The following is a 25463-nucleotide window of genomic DNA, read 5'->3' as shown; positions in this document are numbered from 1 at the left end:
AATCTTCGGTTGCCACAACATCAAGCATGAATCGAAGGGTTGCCATTTTCACCACTAGCGAAAAAATCTCGTCAAAATAGATGCCATATTATTGTCGGAAACCCTTGGCTACTAATCTGGCCTTGATTTTTGGGGTCGCCGAATCAGACGTCTCTTTTAGTCTATAGATCCACTTGGACGGGAGAGCGTGTCGATTCTTCAGTAATTTGACCAAGTCCCAAGTCTTCTTTGCCTGAATGGAGTTCATTTCCGACTCCATCGCCAGATGCCATGTGGCCGAATCGACTGATACCAATGCTTCTTCGTATGACGTCGGTTCATCGACGTCCGTAAAGAAGATTCCAAGAGAGTACCTCTCTTAGGTCTACGACAGTCTCTCGGATCTTCGAGGTATGACTGAACTGGTTGCATCGGGTGTCAGAGTTAGATGGTCCAAAGCCGAATCATTTGGTTGTGCCGAATTAGGCGTTGTCGAGTCGGTGCTAGAGGATTCGGCTACCCATGAAGCCGATCTCATGTTATGGGTTGGGCCATCATGAAGGGTTGGCACATTGGAGAAGGTTACCCTTCGGACTTCAATAGGCCTTTCAGTCATCTTATGCATAGCTGACTCATTGAACACTATGTCCGAACTTCTGATGATCTGTCTGTGTTCGGGGTCCCAGAGTCGGTATCTAAGATCCAAGATATAAAGGACTACGAAATGATGTAAAGGATTTGCTATTAACTTGTCATGAAGATCCAAGATCACTTACAGAAGCGATAAGTCGTGTAGTGCAATGTGACAACTGCTTATTCAAGCGACGTTCAAAACGTCAATTAATGTCATGACCAAGAACAGATCAAACATATGCTTTGGTAGTAGCCTCGACACCTACAAGCACTACCCAAACTTCACACAAGATTCCATCAGGTGGTCCAAGTCCGGTGGAGATCGATGTAACACGTTGTCGAGGGCCTTTGTCCGAAGCTGAGAAGCAACGATGTCGAACAAACCGTCTATGTTTGTATTGTGGTGGTTCAAGACACATCGCTATCACTTGCCCACATAGGCCAAAATGACAAGTAAATCAAGTAAGTATTAGTGAGAATCTTCATTCCAATTCCTTAGTTAGATCATCTAACCCTAGTAGTGCCACATGTCATGGTCAGTTCAATAGTTTCAAAGTCTTGAGTCAACTTGATGAAATATTAAACGAATACGTCAAACCAAAATTAGAGCCATTTGGTTGCACAATCCTGAATACGTAAAGTCAGCCCAAAGTAGTGGTTCCATTTTATTGAATCATGTTAGCACAGTTTTTTCAGCACAAGTTGAGCCTAGCACTTCTTGCTATCATCGAGTTCTTGGCTCTACTCTCTTAGATTCAGGAGTCAACTCTTGTTTTATGGACAAAAATTTTCTTTATCCTAGAAAATTCTATTGAGAAACATCCCTTGCCTTGCATCTGGTGTAGTCATTGATGGTCACCCTATTGCATCTTGGAATATAGTTGAAGAATCTGAGCCAATTTGAGTAGTCCTTGGTAGCTTTGCTTGTATCCTTAATCTCTATGACATTGTCACACAAGCCTTTTCAAAATTTGCCCGAACTCTCGTTAACCTTAGTTCCTGCGACTTCACCGCATGAACCACAACTACACCCACACCGTGTTGGCCTTAGATTGTCGATTTCCGGCACCACCTTGACTCCCCCTGCTCTCGGAGGGTCCAGAACTGCTATTGGCATGATGATTATGCATTTGCTTTTGCACCTGTCGGCCGCCTCCATTGCATGCCAACCCGCCTCCTCCACCACGACAACGGGCTCTATCCTCCTCCGTGTACAACATTTTGTTGTTGGTATGCATGCTCGTCGACACACCCGTGCGGTTCTCTTCAACGAGAAGCACCGATTGCAACTCGAAGAATGACGTCGTACTCTCTCTCTTGTGCAGACCGCCGTCCAAAATGATCCGAACTTAGATGCTAACCCACCGAGATAGACTTGGGCCATTTCGTCCTCCTCGACAGTCACGTTGATGGAGGCAAGAGAGTCGTAGATTTCCTTGATCTGGAAGATATAATCAGCCATCAACATGTCTCTCTGTCGAACGTTGCTTAGCTCCTGTCTAAGAAGTAGCTTTCTGGATGTGGTGCTTGCAGCGAACATCTTCTTTAGATTTCCCCAAGCCTCCTTTGGCGTTTTGGTGTCCCAGATGTAGCTCAGTAGTTGATCATCAACACTAGATGCAAAGCAATAGAGAACTCTGCTTGCCATCTGTTCCCAGGCTAGAAAACCCCTATGTGTCGAATCCGGTGTTGCATCATTTTCTCCTTCGACATAACTCCAGTACCTATGTCCGAGTAGGTACCGGTGCATCTTGTACGACCAAGATGCGTAGTTGTTTTTGTCGAGCTTCTTTGTCAGAAGCGAGTTTCCCATACCTCTGTCCATTTCTCTTCTTGTCTATTCTTACTGGGTGTTAGGTCTTGGTTTGTGTTGAAAGCTCTTGTCGGCAACAGAGGATGTTCTAACCCTCACACTCTGATACCATGTAAAGACAAATATGCGGAAGTTAAACAGATCACAACCGGCCCAACTGCAAAAACCACAGAGAATGGAATACATAGAGTAGGTTAGAGAAAGAGACACACATAGAGCAAGACAATGAACCTCTATTTCAAAAAGCTTTGTAAAAACTTTGTACATACAATGTGCTTTGTGAGCGCTTTTATACAAGTCCTTAAAAGGACTGACATAAGTACTGACATAAGTACTGACATAAGTACTGACAAGTACTTCAATGCTCATACCAAGCGATTGACACTGACTCCTAAAAATATGCCTACGTACTAGGCTAGAATCGTAGGCCTCTAACAGCCTACCGGTTACACTCAGATCCAGACACCCATCCGGCTCTTGGCTTATTCGGCCAATCCTGATCATGTTGAGCTTGCTCGCTCAACAATTTTGTTGTAGATATCCAACAAATTGGAAGTCTTTAACAAGTAAACAGAAGTGTTAATGTTGCATAGACACAAGGCGACTAGCACCATGAACCTTGAGCTCTAATACCAGCTATTGGAGATGGGTTGTCTATGAGTAGATGATTACAACACAACATTGTATGGGAATAAACGACAAGTTGATGAAAGAGAACAAAGAACAAAGATGTATCAGAAACAATTTGCAACAAAGTAGAGAGTGACAGATGGAACCTGAGAGGCACAAATACAAACTGTATTATTCAAGAATAAAAAAATGACAATGCCTACAAACTAGGTTACAAAGTTGGTTATATACTAACCAAACTAGGGCAACTGCCCTTTCGACTATCTCCAGAAATAGCTTAATCTTTTTCCAATGGGGTAATGTGAATACGTCCATTATATGACCGTATTCAACACTTTTTCAATATCAAGTTGGTGGGATGATACCCTAAGTTGTCCAATGGAAATCCTTAGTGTGTTTGCTAAGAAAATATCTAGCTATTTTGGTTGTATAATAAAACCTAGATTAGAGAAATGCATGAAATATTCCTTATAGTACAATGTTTTAGATGGGAGTGGCTCTAGTGGGTTGATCTATCTATGACGAGTATAAATCTACCATATTTCTTAGTGTATCACTTTATTACGGTCCCCAGATGAGATTAAAGTTTTATCTATCATAGTTGGTATCTCCAGATTCATAGAAAGATTGAGATTCCTAGAAAACTTGATGCAATATCTTATTAGATAATTGGCTCTGTATCCTATTAATAAAAACTAGTAGTTGAAAACATGCTTCTAGTAGTATAGGCCCGTAAAGTGAAATTTACGCTAATGATTGCATGTGGCACTATTCATTTGCTTTTAGATTTGTTGTCATAGCATCATATGACCAATGGTCACCCTAATTGTGATTGTATGAAAGTTGGTAGCCCCAGAACCCAAACCACCACTGCATATAGGAAGGACGAGGTTACTAATGAGTCAAATAACCACCCCTTTGTTCATGGGTCTTACAAGTATGTCTGGTGGCCTTGTCTCTCTAAAAGTGAGAGGGATAGCCTATCTTTATGTCATTGAAAATTTACTTGAGCAAGCACTAAAAGTGTCTCCAAGATATATATGTGATGTGATTCCCTCAACTAGTCTATTAGAGAGCGTTAGGTGACATTTATTCCTAACCTGAGGAGATGTATGGAAGATAAGGACTTTAGTTTTCCCTAGATCCGCTATTAGTCCTCTTTGTATGCAAAAGTCATATAATGCATTAGGGTGCCTTTGTAGGTTGTGTTCAAACTCGGAGAGTAAAAATTTATATCATTAGCATAAAGCAAGATATTTACTTGCACACTCCGTTGCCTTCCTTACGGGCAATAAAATTAGTAATCTCATTAATGTAGATCCCAAAAAGATAAAATCATAGGGGACAACCTTGTTTTACACCAATGGTGCTAGTGAAGCAATTAGATAGACAACTTGGATAACATACACACTTGAAGACTTGCTCATATAAAGCATAGATTGCCCAAATCATGTCATTTGGTATCTGCAATCTTTAAACCTATCAAACAACCATTCTTTAGGGATATTGTCAAAGGCTCTGCAAAATTCCACAAAACAACAATATAATTTCCTCTTGTGAGTTTTCACTTCTATACTCCTAGTTGTCGGATCAAGGAAGACGATTGATGAGGAATTGTGTGTTCTACTCTTGATGAGAAGTTTATCGATTTCATGGGAAACATTTGTGTCAATAGTTTACAACTCGAGGACGACCAACTTGACTTATGTCGCTAATATTGTCTAAATTTGAACCTTGAAGGTTAAGAATGGCAAAGATTAAGACCTTGCCAACATTGTGTTGTGATCCAGATTCCCAAAATGTGTCACTCAATGATGCATTAAGTGCATGTCTCCACACTACAAGACGTCGCAAATTGACATGCATCAAAATGTGTTGCATTGTGACATGGTTATCAAACTTTTTTTAAGAGAATATAAGAAAGGGGTATACTTCTCCTCTTGCCACAACATAGCGATGTTGAGCTCCCCTCCTCCTCAATTTACAAGTATTTTTAGGGTTAGGATTAGGATTTATATTATGCATATAAACACAAATTCATGCATCAACAAACACAATCATACACATAGAAATCAACAAACATGCATATACATAAATTCATGCATCAACAAGTCTAAATACCACATTCATACACATAGAAATCAACTAAACACACACAAATTCATACATCAACAAAAGCGCACACACACAAAATCAACAAGCATGCACATACAAAAATTCATGCATCAACATACATATATGCATATACATAAAAAACCATAGACATACACAAACAATAATGCACAGAGATTTATACATTTGTACACATAGATATAATAAAGTTTACAAAATTAAACATAGATGTATACACAATTATACATTCATATACCACGACAACATTCATATGCAATTATATGTACAATTACACACTTACACATAGGTAAAAATAACACATACACATACATGAAAAACTAACATGAGCATACACATACACCACGTACATAGAACTAGAATATACACGCACGCATTTATTCAATCCTACACATGCACTAATTGAATCCCATACAAGCATACATTTGTACAAACATTTATATATTTATATAATCATATGAACACTTACTAAATTATACACACATTCATACTGTCATCATAGTTCCTAATATTCGCGTACGTCCAATTTACTGGACGTACGCGAACGTTTGCAAACGTACGCGTATGATACGCGATATTCGTTTGGCTTTTTTTTTTGACTTTTTTGACTTTTTTTTTGTTTTTTTAATTTTTGATATTCATAATATTTTGTGAATTGAAGTGACATCTAACACACATACACACTCTCTCTCTCTCTCTCTCACACGAGAATTGACATATTTTCTCTCTCTACAAAATCTAGATATCTAATATACATATTACATACTCCCTCACACAGACAAAACCCATAGCTCCTCTCTCTCTCTCTCTCTCTAGAGTCTAGATATACACTCAATCACTGTCTCCTCACACATGCAAAACAGGGCTTCTCTCTCTAGACCACACACGCTCTCTCTCTCTCTCTCTCTCTCTCTCTCTCTCTCTCCCTCACACACACACACTATGTACACCATATACACCATATGTATATATAATATATCTATGTACCGCGTATGGATTTCAATCATACTTGGAGCCTTTTCACGTATGAGTATGATACGAATATTGGCGTTTGAGTATGACACGAATGGGACATATGGCTAGAACTATGATTGTCATACAAACACATTCAAACATTTCTACACTTTCATACATACACATTTAATCAATCAAAGACATACTTTCACATACAAACACATTCATACACACACATTTAATCATATACATACACAAACACATTCTAACATTTATACGTTCATACACACTACACACATGGCATTATACACACATAATATAATCATACACATTTAATTGTGTTAGAGATTATACATTCATGCACACAAATAGTTATGAAAACATTTGTCATTTTTTTATGATTATTAGGTAAACATGGAGCCTATTGAGGAGTTATCATCAACCATCCCTACACTCCTATTGCCCACCAGGTGTGGGAAATAATGTGTGGAAGCAAGTGAGAACCTATTGGTGAATGTGCACATCAAACAACACAGAGAATATGAATAAATCATAGACACCGTTTGAGCTCAAATGGAAGCTTTCTCTATATTTCTTCTCTCTCTCTCTCTCAGACTTTAGATATACAAGAATGATCAAGAAGACTTATTACAATGTTAGGTTATAGCTTATATATTAAGCCCTAACTATTTGGACGTGTTCACACTAGAGTACAAAGTAGAAGGAGTCGGCTCATTATGCCAACAAATTCCCGTGTAACGGGATTACTCTTTCCTACATGTAGAAGTGATTGTGGTTATCTCCCCCGTAAACCTAGATCATAAAATTAATCTAAATTTATATTACAAGTCAGTCGACATAGAGCCGAGTTGACGAAGATGAAGTTGATGTCTAGCTTGATTCAACTAGCCTCAAGGTTCAGCTGGTTCGAGTTGGTCGAATCAACGTGTTCGAATCGTCCTTCGTATGAATGGGTCTGATTGTTCGTATGATTAAGTCCGATTCTTGATTTCAGCCTTGTGTCGATTGTTCGTAGCTCGCTCGTTTCTATCACGGACGAGTATAATAGAGTAGAACCAAGACGAGACTAAGAACTAGGAGAGAGAAAAAGAACAAGAACTCGACTTATGATTCTATAATTGGTGGTGTTCACCTTGATTAGAATAAAGGTGCATCTGAGTATTTATACAAGAAGGTAGAGGTATGTATGCTAGGAATAGAGAATGTATGAAGATCCATGCAAGCTAGGAATAGAGAATGCATGTATGCAAGCTAGGAAAAGAGAATTGTTGAGCGAACAAGCTCAATCGGATCCGGAATGGTGAATCGGATCGGTGTCCAAATGATATACAGAGCCAGGAACCAAGTCGGAGAGCCGGATCAGATTGAAACTGGTAGGCCATTAGAGGCCTACGGATCCAGCCTTGTACGTAGGCATATTTTTGGGAGTCAGTGTCAGTCGCTCGTATGAGCATTGAAGTACATGTCAGTACTTCTGTCAGTCCTTTATGGACTTGTATAAAAGTGCTCTCTGCGCACATTCTATGTACACAAAGGATTATTATTTTCGAATAGAGTTTATGTTCTGCTCTCTCTCTCTGTCTCTCTCGTGGATTTTCTGTGTAAGGCCTCTATTAAACCTTCTTCTCTACGTTCTGTTGGTATCCGGCTGAGCCGGTTTGTCATACGCTTCTGCATATTAACTTTCATATGGTATCAAAGCACGAGGGTTGAGACTCCTCTACAGCTGACAGTCGCTTCCGAAGACAAACCCTAACACCCGGTGAAGAACATAAGAGAACCAAGATGGACAGAGGTATGGCAAGTTTGCTTCCCACCGAAAAGATCGACCGGAGCAACTATGCATCCTGGTCATATAAAATGCACCAGTATCTATTAGGGCATGGTTACTAGAGCTATGTGGAAGGAACAAACAATATAGCGTTGGAGCCGGCACACAAGGTGTGACGAGTCCGTGAACATTATGCTTCACCTTAGCGTTGGAGCCGGCACACAAGGTGTCACGAGTCCGTGAACATTATGCTTCACCTTGACTTGAACCCAGGACTTCATATTATGAAATTCGAAGCCTAACCATTAAGGTAACTTATCAGGACGTGAAATGATAAAGGCTACTTTTCATAGTGATTATTGTATCAGAGATACTTCTGGAACTCTCTAGAACATTCTAGAAATCTTCTGGAGCATCCTAGAATATTCTAGGTTCAGAACATTCTAGAACATTCTAGAAATCTCTAAGCTATTCTATAAAAACCTATACATAGAGACAAATAGATGATATCAAATCAGTTCAGATCAACACCAATCTTCAGCTCCAAGCCTACCTTGTATCCAACTTATCCTTGCACTCATTCTATTATAATAAGCCCAAAATCAGCCTCCCGACTAAATTTGATGGTTCAAGAGCACATTTTCGGGGTTTTATAAATCAACTGCGGTTGATGATCCAGATGCATCCCACGCATTATCTGACGGATTCATGTCGAGTCGGGTTAGTGGGCACTTTATTGACTAGCACAACATTGTCATGGTTTGCTCCAATGCTAGAAGCAAATTCTCCCCTACTTAACAACATTGAAGAATTTATCAAAGAGTTTACAGCTTGCTTCGGAGACACAGATAGTGTAAGAACGACAATCAATAGGATTCGCACACTGTGGCAAGGGGATCAACCAGCATCAACGTATGCAGCCAATTTTCGTCTCATTGCAAGTGATATTCCTTGGGACAAACAAGCCCTAATGGAGTAGTTTCGTTCGGGCCTCCATGGAGATGTAAAAGATTTACTTCTTACCTTCCCTAAGGATCCAAAATCCCTTACAAAATCTATTAGCCGAGAAATACGGTGTGATAATCGGCTTTTTGAGCGTCGGTCCGAGCGACAACAACAACAAACAACATCAAGATTTACGTCAACTTATGCATCAGTGACGGCACAATCTCCAAGGCAACAATATAGCCCCGTCCCAACTCCACGGCAAGCACGTAACCCAACACCAATTGATAGCCCGACACCGATGGAGATTGATATGACCCGGCAACGAGGACCGTTATCGGATGAAGAGAAACAACGTCATCGAGCAAATCGACTATGCTTATATTGTGGAGGTCCAAGACATATTGTCATTCACTGCCCGCACAGACCGAGACGTTAGGTACATCACATTAACTATGATAATAGAAATGAGTTTAGCATCGTTGAAATTGTGCCAACTAGTGATTCTAGTAATCCAAATCTATCCAATAAGTTTGAGGTCTTAAGCCAATTAGAAGAGGAGTCAAGTGAATAAGTCCAGCCAAAATCAGAGCCGTTTGGTTGGACAGTCCTAGATCTGTACAGCCTAGTGTGGTTCCATCTCCTCCAAGCATGTTAGTAGAGTTTTCTCTACCCAAGTACAAGTTAGGACACCAAGTTGTCAACTTCATGTCCCAGATCTCTTATATACCGGAGCCAAATCTTGTTTCATGGATAGAGATTTTGCCCGAAAACATCAAATACCCTTGCATAAACTTCCTCGCCCAGTTTTTGTAGTAGTGATTGATGATGCCCCATAGCTTCTAGAAAGATATTCGAGGAGTCTGAGCCGATACACATACTCTTAGGTGATCTAGGATGTGTAGTTTCCTTTAACATAATCCGTAGCCCTAAGCATCCAATAGTCCTTGGTTTGCCATGGTTTGAGCTACACAACCCAAGAATTGATTAGAGACGATAAGAAATTAGGTGCCCTTCAAAAGGAAACATAGTAGTCAAGGGTCAAACCTAGGATCCTCCCTTGAAAAATATAGTGTTACCAATTCATCCTCTACCAAACATGTTCATCAGATTTCAACTACCACCCTACAACAATTATGCCAAGAAGGAGCAAAAGAAGATTTATTTTTATTTGCCATATCAATTGCACCTTCTGTTGACACTCACGGTAAGTCAGAGGTCTACATTCCTCAAAAGTACCAAGAATATGCTGATGTCTTTGACAAAGTCAAAGCTAGTGTACTTCCAAAGCATCGACCATAAGATTGTCCCTTTGATCTACAACCAGGAAAAGAGCCACCATGGGGTCCGATCTACAATCTGTCACCAACGGAGCTTGAGGTTCTTCGAGCATACATCGACGAGAATCTTGCAAGTGGGTTTATTCGACATTCAAAGTCCCCAACTGGTGCTCCTAACTTTTTCGTGAAGAAAAAGGACGGCTCACCTCGTTTGGTTGTGGATTATCGGGGATTAAATAAAGTCACAATAAGAAATAGGTATGCTCTACCTTTAATTTCTAGTCTTTTAGAGCGCATTGGTGGGGCAAAGCATTTTACCAAAATTGATCTAAGGGGTGCATATAATCTTGTCTGTATTCGACCGGGAGATGAGTGGAAGACTGCATTTCGCACTCGGTATGGCCATTTCAAGTATACAGTAATGCCTTTTGGGCTCACAAATGCTCCCGCCATGTTTCAACATATGGCAAATGACATTTTCCGAGATTTTCTAGATATCTTTCTCATCATCTATTTAGATGATCTATTGATTTACTCTAGAACACATGCAGAGCATGATGCATATGTACGAAAGGTACTCCAATGCTTAAGAGAGTATGGTCTTTATGCCAAATTGGAGAACTATAGTTTTGATTGCAAAGAAGTTGAGTTCTCGGGTTATACCATTTCATCCAAAGGTATCTTCATGGATCCAACGAAAATTCAAACAATATTGGAATGGCATACTCCGAGTTCCGTCTGCAATGTCCAGTGTTTCCTTGGATTTGTCAACTTCTACCGCAAATTCATATGGAATTATTCAAAGATTGTATTGCCGCTCACTCAACTCACCAAGAAAAATCAAGCATTTGTTTGGACTCCTGAAGCACATTACAAAACACAAGATGAAATTCATGACAACAAGGGAAGGGACCGAAACTTTCACGGTTGCAATTGTGTTGAGGAATACGATAGATGTAATGAGAATCGTGGACAAGCGAGGAAGGATACACATGGTATAGGTTTTGATGATGGTAAGTTATTGTATGTTGATGATGATTGTGATGACAATAAGGGTACATGTGGTATAGGTTTTAATGATGGTAAGGTATTGTATGTTGATGATGATTGTAATGAGGGAAAGTGAAACAATGAGGGTGAAGGTGAGGGTTATGATAAGAGTAAAGTTTCTTATGATCAAAAGTGATGTATTTTTTGTCGATTTGGTTATGATAACGTTAAAGGTAACAATGAGGGTGAGAGTGAGCACTAAGAGGGTGATAATAAGGGATTATGTGTTTTAGATTGCAAGGATTTCTTCATAATAAAATTTATGAGAATAGGGGTTTCAGTAAATCAAAAGATAATAAAAATGAGGGATTTCATTGTAATAAGGGTTTGTGGTGATGAGAACATTTATGCAAAAATATAGCGATATGTTGGGTTTGTGTAATGATCACAAGGGTATAACTTATAAGTGAGGATTATCTAGAAGATGTTAAAGTGATTTGGGATGTGTATAATGATAATATGGGTAATATGTTGATGCGTGAGTGTGAGGAGAAAACATGAGATTAGGGTTGATTATATTGAATATGATGATGTAAATGGAAATCATGATCATCTAATACTAAATTATGGTAATAATAATATGATTAGAAAATTTGTTACTGAAATGATTCAAGAAGTGTGTAATGAATCTTTGAATGACTATAATGATAATGTATGTGCCATTGTTGTTAATATTGTTATCGAAGAAGAAGATGTTGCAATGGCCAAATGGATGTCTATTTATTATAATGTCAAAGAAGAAAGAATGAATTTATTATCCATCGAAAGGAAGGAAAGATGGATCAAGATGGTATGTTCAACTAAATAGAGGATGTTGTATTGGTTAATATGGAGAAGCACCCAAATTTGGGTGCATACATGAGGATGCGTTGGTTTGGTGGGGGTGGATGTCATGTTGCCACCATTAAGGTTGTCAACACTACTCCGACATTAAATGCCACTATACAAGATGAAATTATGTCATCTATCATTGAGCTCTTGGGCCCTTAGCATCTAGTAGAGAGAATTAATGACAACTCGAAAGGGCATACACTTGAAGAGGAGAAATAACGATACTTTTTAAACAAAGACAAAAAGTCACGTAAATATTTTGTAATCCCAATCCATTTTCAAGTTTTTGTATAATATTAATCTAGTTGACAAACAGTTGTTAGTCAACTCGAAAGGGCATACACTTGAAGAGGAGAAATAACGATACTTTTTAAACAAAGACAAAAAGTCACATAAATATTTTGTAATCCCAATCCATTTTCAAGTTTTTGTATAATATTGAGCTACTCTATATCCTATCATTTTGATATTTGTATGCATGTTGTGGTAAGTTCAATAAAAGCTTGTTACTAAATTTATGAATCATCTAACTAGTTGGGCATTGGAAACCTATGAGAGACAAATCAACAAACATTGTATCTACTACTAATGCAATCATGATCCGTTAACGTGTAAGTAGTGTTGTAAGAGCTACGAGAAAAAGGGTGTGAGCTTGAACTTGCAATAAGGGGTTGTTGCAACCCTCTTGAACATACTACACTTGACTATAACATTTGAGTAGATCAACAATCTTGTCTTTGTGCTCATTGTCTTTATGAGATTTAGAGATCGGACAATTTGAAGTGGCAAGTGAGCATACAACATGACCAATCTAATGGGCAATGCCCAAACATGACACATGTAATGGGCAATACCCAACCAAACTACAAGGTAGGCGTTTCATATTAGATGTCCTTGAGTCTGGTAAATATTCTTGTTGGTTTTTTCGACATCTAACTCTTCGCTCTCATGCTTGTTAATTAATACTTGGTCTAGCTAATTAAGTCAATAATGTCCATCCTTTATATTGACAAGTAATAGATTTAGGCATCGATTATGATTATTAATTCTCTTCATCAATGCATATTTTGTTATCCAATTTATTCATGATTTTACACCATCTTAATCAATTGTGTGACGTTTTGTTGTTGGTTAAATAAGATAAGCTGTAATAAATTGATTGGGTTTACATGCCTTTGACATACTCATCTTTGTAGTTTTAACCTCATCTTAATCAATTATGTGGCATTTGGTTATTGGTTAACCAAGATCAAGTAGGATCAATATGTTTAGATACCCTTTGACACATCCTCTCAGTTGATTATCATTTTAACCAATCAAATTGCTTCCACAAATAATTGAGTGATGGAAATGTTTTAACTACACAAAAATCATAATAGATCAATTGTTTGCATACAAGTCATGAAGTTATTTGTAAACCAAATATCTGTTACTCATTACAAATAAATTTACTCTCTCAGATTTGAAAACCATGCTCCCCATGAAAACTTAAGATTTGCTGTGGCTATGAGATGTTAACAATTCATGCATGAAAGGAGAAAGAAGAAGCCATAAACATATTCAACCTGAAAATAATCCATAACCACGAGAGTGAAACAGAGTGAAACATTGCAAATACCCAGCTTTACAAGAGCAAAGCTTAGCAATAACAGATTGGAGACATGAGGCTAACATTTGCATAAACCCCATCTATCATTTTTGCCCTTGACTAAAGACTAAACATTATTACAAATTTACATACCTTCGATTTTTCAGATGCTTTAGATCACTTTGTAAATTGGTCATCATCACAAAGTACCAAATTATGGTGAATAGAAAATATATAATATGAAGTGCAACATAGCCTTGATTATCATGATTCCAAAATTCGTACCAGGTTATATTTACAGGATTCAGTCCTCTTAGAGCAAGCTGTTCATAGGGTCCATCCTCCTTTGATCTAGCTCATATATCAGCTTTCTATGTACAATCAATGCCATATATTTATCTACTTGACATCACCAAATCATGAAGTCTATAATGTTAACTATTTATGTTAGTTATATGCCGTTATGTAAGTCGTTTATGTTAGTTATATAGCATTCTATTATATTATACAGCTAATGGATGGATAGAGTACTAGATTTCATTCAGCTTTAATTTCTTTCACAGTTCAATGACATTATTGTAATCTCTCTCTCTCTCTCTCTCTCTCTCTCTCTCTCTCTCTCTCTCTCTCTCTCTCTCTCTCTCTCTCTCTCTCTCTCTCTCTCTGTTTCTCACTCAATTAAATGCTATATAATACAGAAAATTTGGAAGATTTTGATATAGTCTTCCCATGAAACATGTATGTTTAAAAATCATTATGCAAAGTAGAAGTCCTTTTGGATTGCATACATAGAGAGAAACAATTGCTAGATACTCAAAACTACTTGAACCTATCCAAAAAGTCCTCAAGAGTTCTATACGAAAAATTGGCGGGCCGATCATGAATTGATCGAGCAGAAATGTAGAAGATCAACCACAAAACTAGAAAATATACCTGGAGTGTACATATAACAAAAGCTGAACCAAACTGACCAATCCCTTGTTGAAGAATCCATCGGAAACTCCGACCACAGACTACAGTCTCAACAAGACGAATAATAAAGGCTTGAAATCGCATACTCTCCACCAGATTAAAGCTTCTTGAAAGTGCTCCAATGCCCCAATAATTCCTCTCCATGATAGTAACCCAACAAGCAACAACATAGATGCAATATGCTATCCCATCGAACACATAATCAAATCCAACATATACACCAATCCTTATAGCCATGCCTATAGTTGTAGCATCCACATCCATAACAGGAGCAAGGAAAGCAAACGGTGTTGATGCTAGTCTGAGAACCAAATGCTCAATTTCACTCATTTCCATCACACCACCGAAGAGTGATTTCATAAAGAAAATGCTTTCTAGGCCACGTAGAGCAGCATGTAAAATCGCTAACCACATGAGACGACCTACATTTGATTTCAAGCTTGACTTGATCGATTGCACAAAACTAGCTCTTTTACCCATATGTGTGGTTACAACACTAAACGCCACTGATCCTAGAACCAGTGCATGTTGAAACCCAACCATTGCAAGGAAGATTGTAATAGCTATTGCTACTAGCAACAACATTAACAGTATTGTCAATCCACCCTGAGGCATCGCACCTTGATCCAAACCTCGTCCACCCAACAACTTTCCAGAAAAGAATGTCAATTCATTAGCATCTATGACCGTTTCGTGGGCTGAAACCTTTGTAACATTGGAAACTGTTTCAATTTTTAACCGAGGAAATATGTCATCATTATCTTTGTCCTCTTTCGAGTCCAAGGTGTCCTCTAGCATACTTTTATCATTATCTTCTTTGCCCTGGTGCACCTGTTTCTCATCTTTAGACTCTGTAAACACCTTGACAGATGGAGACTGATCTGGATCAAGCTGTGAACCATTAAGAAGTCGCTTCTGAGATCCATCCTCTGGGTTCTCATGTTCATCATTCACAATGGAAACTTCATCATAATCATTTGAACTATGTGTTCCATGTTCTCTAATATCAGGCTTATTCACTTTGAGTTGTATTTTATCATCAACAATCACATCATCGTTGATCTTGCTTCCAGGAACATTCTGACCATCATTAGCATCGTCATTACCAACCAATTTTGCTGAAGGAATCCCTTCCTGATTTGCTTCTTCACTTGGCTGAAATGCAGAATCTAGCTCAGGTGACAAAAAAGACTTCAGAAAACGAGAAAACCATGAGTCTATCACGCCAAACTTCCTGAATCTACTTGTATTCAATTCCTTGTAAGGAGTATACAAAGCTCTTTGCTTTGGATCCAACGAGAATTGAAGAGAGAAAGACGAGTTGTGAGACGAGAAAGAGAGACCCGATAGCAAAGAAGATTTCTCTATAGCAGTTTCATAGATCGATGACAGTAATGCTAATGTTAAGAAGAGTGGAATGTTTGCTCTGAAGGAAACCACAGCTTGTCGGAACATTCCAGATATGTCATGAATTTGTAACTTTGCTCTGCGTAGGTTGGTTGCCATGGCCACCACTTAGTGCTGTTCTTTCCTCCTTTGTGCTCAACGGCTGTATAACAAGACGCTTTGGCTGAATGAAGATGAGGAATTTCACATTCCAACAATGCATCAGACATAAAAATCTCTCTCTCTCTCTCTCTCTGTGTGTCTGTCTATATATATATATATATATATATATATATATATATATATATATATATATATATATATCCAACATGAAAAAAGGTGAATGAAATCGCTGCAAAACACGAGCGACAATTAATTCAGAAGAAAGTACCTCTCTTTTCTTTAACGAAAGAAGAAGAAGAAAACTCTGGGAATAGATCGATCAGAAACTATGTTATGAGAAACAGAAGAAAGAATACCTGCAAAATCATGAAAGGAAGGGGATGAGATTCAACCTTTCTTTCTTCTTCTAGAAAATCCTTCAAAATGACAAAGAAAGATGTCCCATAGGAAACCCTAGAGATGGTGCGAGCAGAAAACGAAATTCTAAAAATAACAAAAGTATGAGCAGAGAAAGAGAGAAAAAAAAGGTAAAGAAGAAGAAGAAGAAGAAGAAATGAATGAATGAATGAATGAATATATAGAGATAGGTAGATAGATAATATCAGACCTAAAAGGGTTGCGAGAAACCATAGCTAGCCCTGGACCTTCAAACTTCATGGAAGCTCGCAATCTCTGATGAGAGAAGAAAACAAACAAACATACATACATACATACATACATACATACATACATTCACTCATACATACATACATACATACATACATACATACATACATACATACATACATACTTTACATGCATACATACATAGCATTACATACATACATATGTTACATCCATACATACACACACCAAACTCCTTGTAACAAAGGCCTACATTTGTTCGAGTCATGTTAGTCTCGTCATCAAGCGTATGAGTTTTCTTCCCTTCCTCTCGCTCGATATGATCTCCCCGTGTTCATATAAATTGGCTCATTAGGTTGAACATCTCACCTCTGATCCTACAATCCGGATACAATATTGAAGACTACTTAGAGACATCGGGCAAGAGAGGTAGGTAGATAGGTTCTATTATCGTCTTCAGTGGTCAAATATGACCCATGAGACCAAAAATATTACATTTCACGTAATACGTACGAAAATGAGTAGCGACTCTTGATGCTCAAGAACTTAACCAATGAATGTTGCAATCGAGAGTGCACGTTGTGACCATGAACGAAACTCATGCAAGGATTGGGTTTGGTTGAACATGTGTGGAAAGCATAGTCGAATGTGGTCAAAGGCAAAGCATTGTATCAAAAGTGTGATACTTAGACTTCTGAACTTGCTTCTGGCAAAGTGTACATAGTCGACCACACTCATCACTTGTGCCCCAATGCCTTGCCTCACATCGTAGTGAATGTGAGCTAAGTTGCATGGAAGCAATGTTTCGAATGGCAAACAACGAGATGGGCTCTAACATGTATCAATGTGTACGGTTTCCCCATTCGGGGAAGAATATGGTTTTGTAGTTAGGTGCGACATATGTAGTATAATGTGTGAAGTGAGAGCCTCTGCGTTTTTCCCATGTCATGATACATTGGCATGACAAAATGGCCTCATTTATAGAGGAATATTGTTATGCATTATGAAGCAAGTGTGCTACATCCCATCTTCCAAACCATTTTTCCATATCTTACATCCAACTAGTGTCAGGAATAGTACTAAAACAGAGAGATAATTAGTACTAGAGAAGGGAAGTACTATTAGTACTAAGAGGACGGGACTGCTTAAGACTCTTGAGAGAGAGGAAAGAGAAGAGGAGAGAGAGAGAGTGTGTGTGTGTGTGGACGAGAGAGAGAGAGAGATGATGATAACAAATGATATATTATAGGAAGAGTAAGTACAATATGGCTATGAGGCTTAAGACTGGCGTTGAACCAATTTGGTTCAACATAATGCCTAGTGCCATCTTTTATAGTGTTCTCAGGAGTAATCCTAAAGCTTCTAGAATGTTCCAGAGAAATCTGGAATATACATTAATAAAACTTAAATGAAAATAATATCCTACGTATTACAATGGATGGTATAATGGTCAAGAGTTCGACCCATATAACATAAGGTCATGGGTTCGAGTCTTGCCATATCATGACACTATCTCCTACATATCATGAGTTCCTGAGCATTGGTGACATGCTCGACGGGTTCCCAAGTACGTTCGCTCGGACTATAGCCGAGCCAATCGACCAAATAATAAAGTTTGTTGCGAACAAGTTTGGAATCGAGGATGGTAGCAACTTCATACTCCGGGCCGACTTCCAACTCAAACGAGGGCGGCGGTGGTGTAACACGATCGGGAATAGTGTTTGCTTGATAAGGTTCAAGAAGAGAGCTATGGAAAACCGGATGTATCTGAAGATGCGGAGGGAGATCAAGGCGGAACGTGACATCATTAACCTTACTAGTAATAGGGAAAGGACCGAGTCATCGATAATCCAACTTGTCGCATGGTCGAGTAGTCTTGATGTGATGACGTAAGAGCCATACTCGATCTCCGATGGCAAAAGAGGAGGGAAGCCGATGATGATCCACATAAGTCTTCTGTGTATGTTGAGCATGATGAAGATGAGTAGAGAGATCCATCTGGATCTTGCGTAGCCTCTCCAAATGATCCCCGGCACGAGGATTGGTAGGTAGCTTCGGGGTGTCGATCGTCGACCAACGAGGATGAGAACCGGTATAAGCGTAAAATGGGGAAGACCCGAGTCGACGAGTTAACAACATTATTATATGCAAACTCCGCAAAATGGACAATCTCGGCCCAATCGTCTTGTTGATAACTAAGAAAACACCAGAGATATTGTTCCAGCGTTTGGTTTGTTCGTTCCGCTTGCCCATCGGTCTGGGGATGGTAGCCGGAGGAGAGGTTGCAAGAGACCTTGAGCATATTGAAGAGATGCTACCAAAATTTGGAGACGAATTGAGGTCCTTGGTCACTGATGATACTGTCTGGGAGGCCATGATGCTGAAATACCTCACGCATGACAAGGGCGGCGGTTTCCTCACTAGTGATGGCCTTAGTACACGACATAAAATGTGCCATCTTAGTATATCGATCGACGACGGTTAAGATAGCATCGAACCCCTTCGAGACCGGCAGATCTGTGATAAAATCAAGACAAATAGACTGCCACGGCTTACTTGGAATCGGTAAGGGTTCCAACAAGCCATATGGATGGTGTCGAGGCATCTTTGCTTGGAAACAAGCATCACAAGTCCGAACGTAGCGTCAACAAAACATCGCATATGGGGCCACCAAAAAGATCGTTGAACGAGATCCAACGTCTTAGTATTACCGAAATGTCCAGCCGTATGGGTGTCGTGATAATTTTGGACGATTTGAAGGCGATAGGAGCAATCGGGGACATATACAAGCTTTTTAAAGAATAACAAACCATCATGATATTCGAATTGTCGGTAGTCCATACCTGGTTGTTGAGATTGAGAACAGGATGCCCGAGAGGTATCGATGTGCGTCAGAATGTCTTGAGCAAAACTGCTTGTCTTCAAGTTCACACGTATGGCATCGGTAATCCGAGAATCCATTGGGGTGTGAAAAATCCGCGTTGTGTGCAATCATGTTGGTCCCAAGATTACTTGCTTTTGATTATCAAACGCTGGATCACCAGGACGAGGTGCAAGATATGAACGTCATGATAGCACATCTGCTTTTCCTTGCTACTTCTCCGATCGATATGTGATTTTGAAGTCAAAATGCGTGAGGAATTGAGCCCACCGAGCTTGCCGTTGATTTAGCACCCGAGCGTTCTGGAAATAAGCAAGATTTTTGTGATCACTAAAGACGATGACCTGATGTGGAGAGCCCTCTAAGAAATGCCGCCATTGCACAAAGGAATCCACGATGGCTAATAACTCCTTGTCATGTATTTCGTAGTTGATTTCCGCGGCATCGAATTTTCTCGAATGAAAAGCCACAAGATGTAACTCTTCTTTATCTCCTTGTTGAGACAGGATGCTACTGAGGGCGAAATCTGATGCATCGGCCTCCATGATGAATGGTTTGTTTGTATCCACATGAGCTAGAATAGGAGCTGATGTAAAGGCTTTCTTAAGATGCCAAAAAGCCATGTCCGCTTCATTGGACCAAAGAAATGCTTGTCCCTTCTTCGTGAGTTGTGTGAGAGGTAAAATAATATTCGAGTAATCCTATATAAACTTGCGGTAGAAATTAGCAAAACCTAGAAAACATTGTACATCTCGTATCGACCGTGGAATTTGCCACTCTAGCATAGTTTGGACTTTAGCTGGATCCATGGAGATGCCCTTTGAGGAGATGACGTAGCCTAGAAATTCCACTTGCTTGCAGTCAAAGCTACATTTTTCTAGCTTGGCATAAAGACCATTCTCGCGGAGTCGTTTTAGTACTAATAGTACATGAGAATCGTGCTCTTCTTGGGTCTTCGAATAAATCAATAGATCATCCAGATAGATGATCAAACAGATATCTAAGAGGTCTCTAAATATATCATTTGCCATGTGTTGGAAGACTGCGGGTGCATTGGTTAGACCAAACGACATAACAGTATATTCGAAATGCACATACCGCGTCCGAAAGCCGGTCTTCCATTCATTTCCCGGTCGGATCCGCACAAGGTTATACGCTCCTTGTAGATCGATTTTTGTAAAAAACTTGGCACCATTAACTCGCTCTGAAAGACTTGATATAAGAGGAAGTGCATACCTATTCCGGATGGTGTCTTTATTCAAGCCGCGGTAATCAACGACGAGATGAAGTGAGCCATCTTTCTTCTTGACAAAGAAGATGGGTGCACCGGCCGGAGATTTCAAATGACGAATAAACCTGCTTGCCAAGTTCTCCTCTATGTAGGCTCGAAGGACTTCTAACTCGGTGGGTGACAAGTTGTAAATTGGTCTCCATGGTGGCTCTGCACTTGGTTGTAAATCGATGGGACAATCATAGGGACGATGATTAGGAAGAGTACTGGCTTTTACCTTTTTAAATACATCGGCATAAGGATGATATTTCGCCGGAAGTTGCACTAAGGATTCCTCCTTAATAGTGCTGGAGGATGTACTGATATTGCAAATAGGAACATTGCCTCCTTGTGTCCTTCTTCGCGTAATTGACGTAGTGAAATAGTTGAAACTCGATGAGTAGATTCTTGGGGTTGTCGATGTCGGACTTCTCTTGTTCTCCAGTCGATGTCTGGATTATGTAATTCAAACCAAGGTAATCCCAAGACAATGGGATGCTCTGGACTACTAATTATATTAAATGATACTACACACACAAAACTACCTAGGACAACTTGAATGGGTTCTGACTCTTCTACAATATTCCCGGAAGCAATGGGATGACCATCAATGACTACTATAGATGTGGGGCAAGGAAGTTTTCTTAAGGATATCTGAGAAGCTTGGGCAAAATTTCGATCCATGAAACAAGAATTAGCTCCGGAATCTAGAAGTGCTAGGATGTGTACTTGGGGAGTACTTTTAGTACTAACCATGACTTGGGCTAGGAACACATTGCTAACTTGCTTGGCGGGAATGGAACCACTAATGGGCTGTACAGATCTAGGGCTGTCCAACCAAATGGCTCCTATTTTGGCTGGACTCAATCATTTAACTCTTCATCTAATTGACTAAGGATTTCAAATTTGTTTGAGATATTTGGGCTATTAGTACTATTAATACTATCAGACACTCTATTAGTACTATTAATACTATCAGACACTCCTAAGGGAAGAATTGACTCGGGTTTAGTACAAGCTACGATTTGATTTACCTGTCTTCTTGGCCTATGGGGACAATTGATTGTGATATGCCCTGGTCCACCGCAATAAAGACATAATCGATTTGCACGTCATCGTTGCTTTTCTTCTTCCAATAACGAGCCACATCGACGCATGGTGTCGATCTCCATTGGTGTTGGAGTATTTGGTTGAGGTATGTCTCGTGCAAACGGTTTAGCCACGACTGAGGCGTAAGTGGGTTCCGGCCTAGAGCGTGGTATTTGTAATTGACGTTTTGAACGTCGTTCGAAAAGGCGGTTGTCGCATCGGACCGCTCGACTGATTGCCTCCGTAAGAGAATTTGGTTCTTCGGGGAAGGTTAGAAGTAGGTCTTTGACATTGTTTCGCAGGCTGTAGCAAAATTGCTCCATTAGTGCCTGATCATCCCAGGGGATATCTGAAGCGAGTAGACGAAAATCTGCCACGTAGGCAGAGGTTGGACGATCGCCTTAACGCCATCATCGGATTTTGTTGATCGTCGTCCGGATGTTGTCTGTATCTCCAAAGCAAGCTTTAAACTCACTAATAAAGTCTTCAAAGTTATTAAGTAAGGGCGATTGTTTTTCTAGAAGCTGAGCAAACCATGCCAAGGTTGAGCCGCTAAGCAACGTGCCTATTAGGCCGACTCAGGATGCATCAATGAGGTATCGAGAAGGATGCATCTGAATGACTAAGCGTACTTGATTGAGGAATCCCCTAAATTGCGACCGTGTTCAATCAAATTTCACAGGAAGTCCAATCTTGGGCTCTTTATGAAATCCTTGGGGACTTGATCCTTGTTGTTGCAACGCTGCTTCGAGTTGTTGCACACGTAACGCTAACTCCCCATGTTGTTGTTGTGTTTGCTGTTTTTCTAGGGCGATTTGTTGAAGATCCCCTAACAACTATTGGTTTTCTTATTCCAAGGCAACAAATTTTTCTTTTAGACACTGTAGCTTGGAGAAAACGGATTGGTATTCTTAGGCGCTAACAGATGCCATTGTATAGAAAAAAGAGATAAGAGGATGAGGGAAACCAAAAGAAAGACTAGAGAGGAAAAATTAGTTCAAACTATTAGGAATAGTACTAAAACAGAGAGAGAATTAGTACTAGAGAAGGGAAGTACTATTAGTACTAAGAGGACGGGACTGCACCGAGAGAGAGGAAAGAGAAGAGGAGAGAGAGAGAGAGAGATGATGATAACATATGATATATTATAGGAAGAGTAAGTACAAGATAGCTATGAGGCTTAAGACTGGCGTTGAACCAATTTGGTTCAAGATAATGCCTAGTGCCTTCTTTTATAGTGTTCTCAGGAGTAATCCTGAAGCTTCTAGAATGTTCCAGAGAAATCTGGAATATACATTAATAAAACTTAAATGAAAATAATATCCTATGTATTACAATGGATGGTATAATGGTCAAGAGTTCGACCCATATAATATAAGGTCATGAGTTCGAGTCTTGTCATATCATGACAACTAGAACACCAAACTTTGCTTTCATGTGTCTTTTGGATAGTTTTGTTTGCTTCCTATGTGATTCAAAAAGTCGATGTGAGGGACTTTTTTGAACCTTATCACGTATGATCGCCACTTGGCATTCATGATGTGTGCCACTTTGGCATGCATGCATGTATGTCATTTGGCGGTCTTCCATTGTGTTTAGTGCCACATAATCTTCAATAATAACAATATAAAAACATTTATTTAGAGTGTAAGAATCTTGTTTAAAGGTTACAGGTTCAAATCTTGGTATTGACATTTTGTGACGTCATCCCTTCCATTGACGAGTTCCACGAGTCACAATGCATGAACTAGGCTTTGGTTTATTGGAGTAGCAAAGATGAAACTCTTGTATAAGTTCAGGGGCATTAGCGACGTTCTTTGTGGGTTCTCACGTTCAATCGTCAATCATGTATCCAAGCCAATCTACCCGGTAATATTACTTGTTGCGAATGAACTTGGAGTCCAAAATAGCTTCTACCTCATATTCAGGTCCTTCAGCAAGACTTTGAATCGGAAGTGGTGGTGGAACAACCCAATTTGTGATAGAACTTGATGTCCATGGCTCTAACAATGAAACGTGAAATATTGGATGAAGACACATATGTGAAGGCAGGTACAAACAAAATGAAATATCGTTGACTTGATGAGAGATTACAAAATTAATGAACTTAGACATTGGAAATCCAATTTGTCACATGGTCTAATAGTCTTCACATTATAAGATAATAGCATGATTGCTAACTTGAAACTTAGGTTTTTCGGGTGCAGAATCTAAGCAATGTCTATATGCAACGTTCTTGTATTTGGCTTGAGCATAAGCAAATGATCAAAAAGCATGGCTTGAATTTCTTTAAGTTATTCTAGAAGATCCTTGACAGCAAGATTGTTTGAGACTTTTGGATATTTGAGCATCATCCAACGAGGATGACGTCCAATGTTTGCAAAGAATGGAGTGAATCTCGTAGAAGAATGGATTGAATTATTGTAAGCAAACTTTGCCATATGTAAGAAATCCATCAAATCATCTTGTTGATAGTTGATAAAGCAATGGAGATACTCTGCTCTAATGTTTGATTTGTGTGTTTGGTTTGACCATCAGTCTAACGATGATAACTTGAAGATAGTTTACGAGAAACTCTAAGGATCTCAAGTAAGTGTGTCCAAAACTTCGCAATAGATTGTGGCCCACTTTCACTAATGATTTCATTTGGAAGGCCATGATGCTTGAAAACTTCTCCCATGACAATATTTATCACTTCTTGACTAATAAAAGTCTTTCTACATGGAAGAAAATGCATCACTTTTGTAAAACGATCCTCCACTGTAAGAATAGCATCGTAACCTTTGGGAGATGGGAGATCTATGATGAAATCCACATAAATGGATTCCTAAGGATCATCTGGAATGGGCAATGGTTGCAATAAACCATATGGTCAATGTTGAGGAATCTTTTATCAACAACATACATCACAAGTGGAAACATAGTCCATGACAAATTGACAAAACCTAAGGCCACCAAAAGTTTTGGGTAACTAGGTCCAATGTTTTCACAACTCTGAAAATGTCTTACCAATGGTGAATCATGGCAATGTCGCAAGACTTCAAGTCAAGAAGGTCCATCGGGAATATAAATACGATTGTTTCAAAAAAGCAACCTATCATGCCAACTAAAGTTCCCATAATCCATATGGGAAAACTGATATGTTTTGGACCATAGATAGACAAGAAAGATAGACTGAAAATGTACAAAATAGAAAACAAGAAACAAGATACACAAGATTTACTTGGAAACCCTAAACCAGGGAAAAACAGCAAGCAATAGATCTTCACTATGAATAGAGGTATAGAAGGAAAAACAAATTACAAATCTCTGAAAAACAGAGAATAGCCACTTAGAGTTTTGGCTAGTTCCACTAAATTATGCCTCTCTCGCGCGCACTGTCGCGTCGTTTCCTACTCTCTGCTACCCTCTCTTCTACTCTCTACTACAAAAGCTCTATACACCTCATTACAATTAGTTTGCCCTAGCTATTCCTATTTATAGGAGGGGTATG

At 39.2% G+C, this 25463-nt stretch overlaps 1 protein-coding gene across 3 annotated transcripts; it reads right to left on the bottom strand.

Moving 5' to 3' along the window:
• Window positions 1-14357: 14357 nt before the first annotated feature.
• LOC147852451 (uncharacterized) lies at window positions 14358-16756 on the bottom strand. Of its 3 annotated transcripts, none has more exons than XM_087334282.1 (3): window positions 16714-16756; window positions 16375-16462; window positions 14358-16167 (listed from the first exon to the last, which is right to left on the bottom strand). In XM_087334282.1, exon 3 carries the CDS (start codon window positions 16101-16103, stop codon window positions 14445-14447), a length of 1659 nt encoding a protein of 552 aa, XP_087190408.1. In that variant the 5' UTR covers window positions 16104-16167; window positions 16375-16462; window positions 16714-16756; the 3' UTR covers window positions 14358-14444. The 3 variants fall into 3 exon arrangements, with proteins under 3 accessions (XP_087190408.1, XP_087190406.1, XP_087190407.1); XM_087334280.1 differs by having other exon boundaries at window positions 14358-16146; XM_087334281.1 differs by lacking the exon at window positions 16714-16756 and having other exon boundaries at window positions 14358-16135; window positions 16365-16462.
• Window positions 16757-25463: the final 8707 nt, after the last annotated feature.

This window comes from Azolla caroliniana, unplaced genomic scaffold (genome assembly GCF_043228905.1).
Source record: "Azolla caroliniana isolate FFs.n. ecotype wild unplaced genomic scaffold, voAzoCaro1.0.p SCAF_18, whole genome shotgun sequence".
Lineage (NCBI taxonomy): Eukaryota > Viridiplantae > Streptophyta > Polypodiopsida > Salviniales > Salviniaceae > Azolla > Azolla caroliniana.
Note: the sequence above shows the minus strand (reverse complement) of the source record. Positions and strands in the feature narration are given on the sequence as shown.

Coding starts and splice junctions, on each gene's coding strand:
- LOC147852451 (XM_087334282.1), bottom strand. CDS start 16,103: ATGGCAACCAACCTACGCAGAGCAAAGTTACAAATTCATGACATATCT.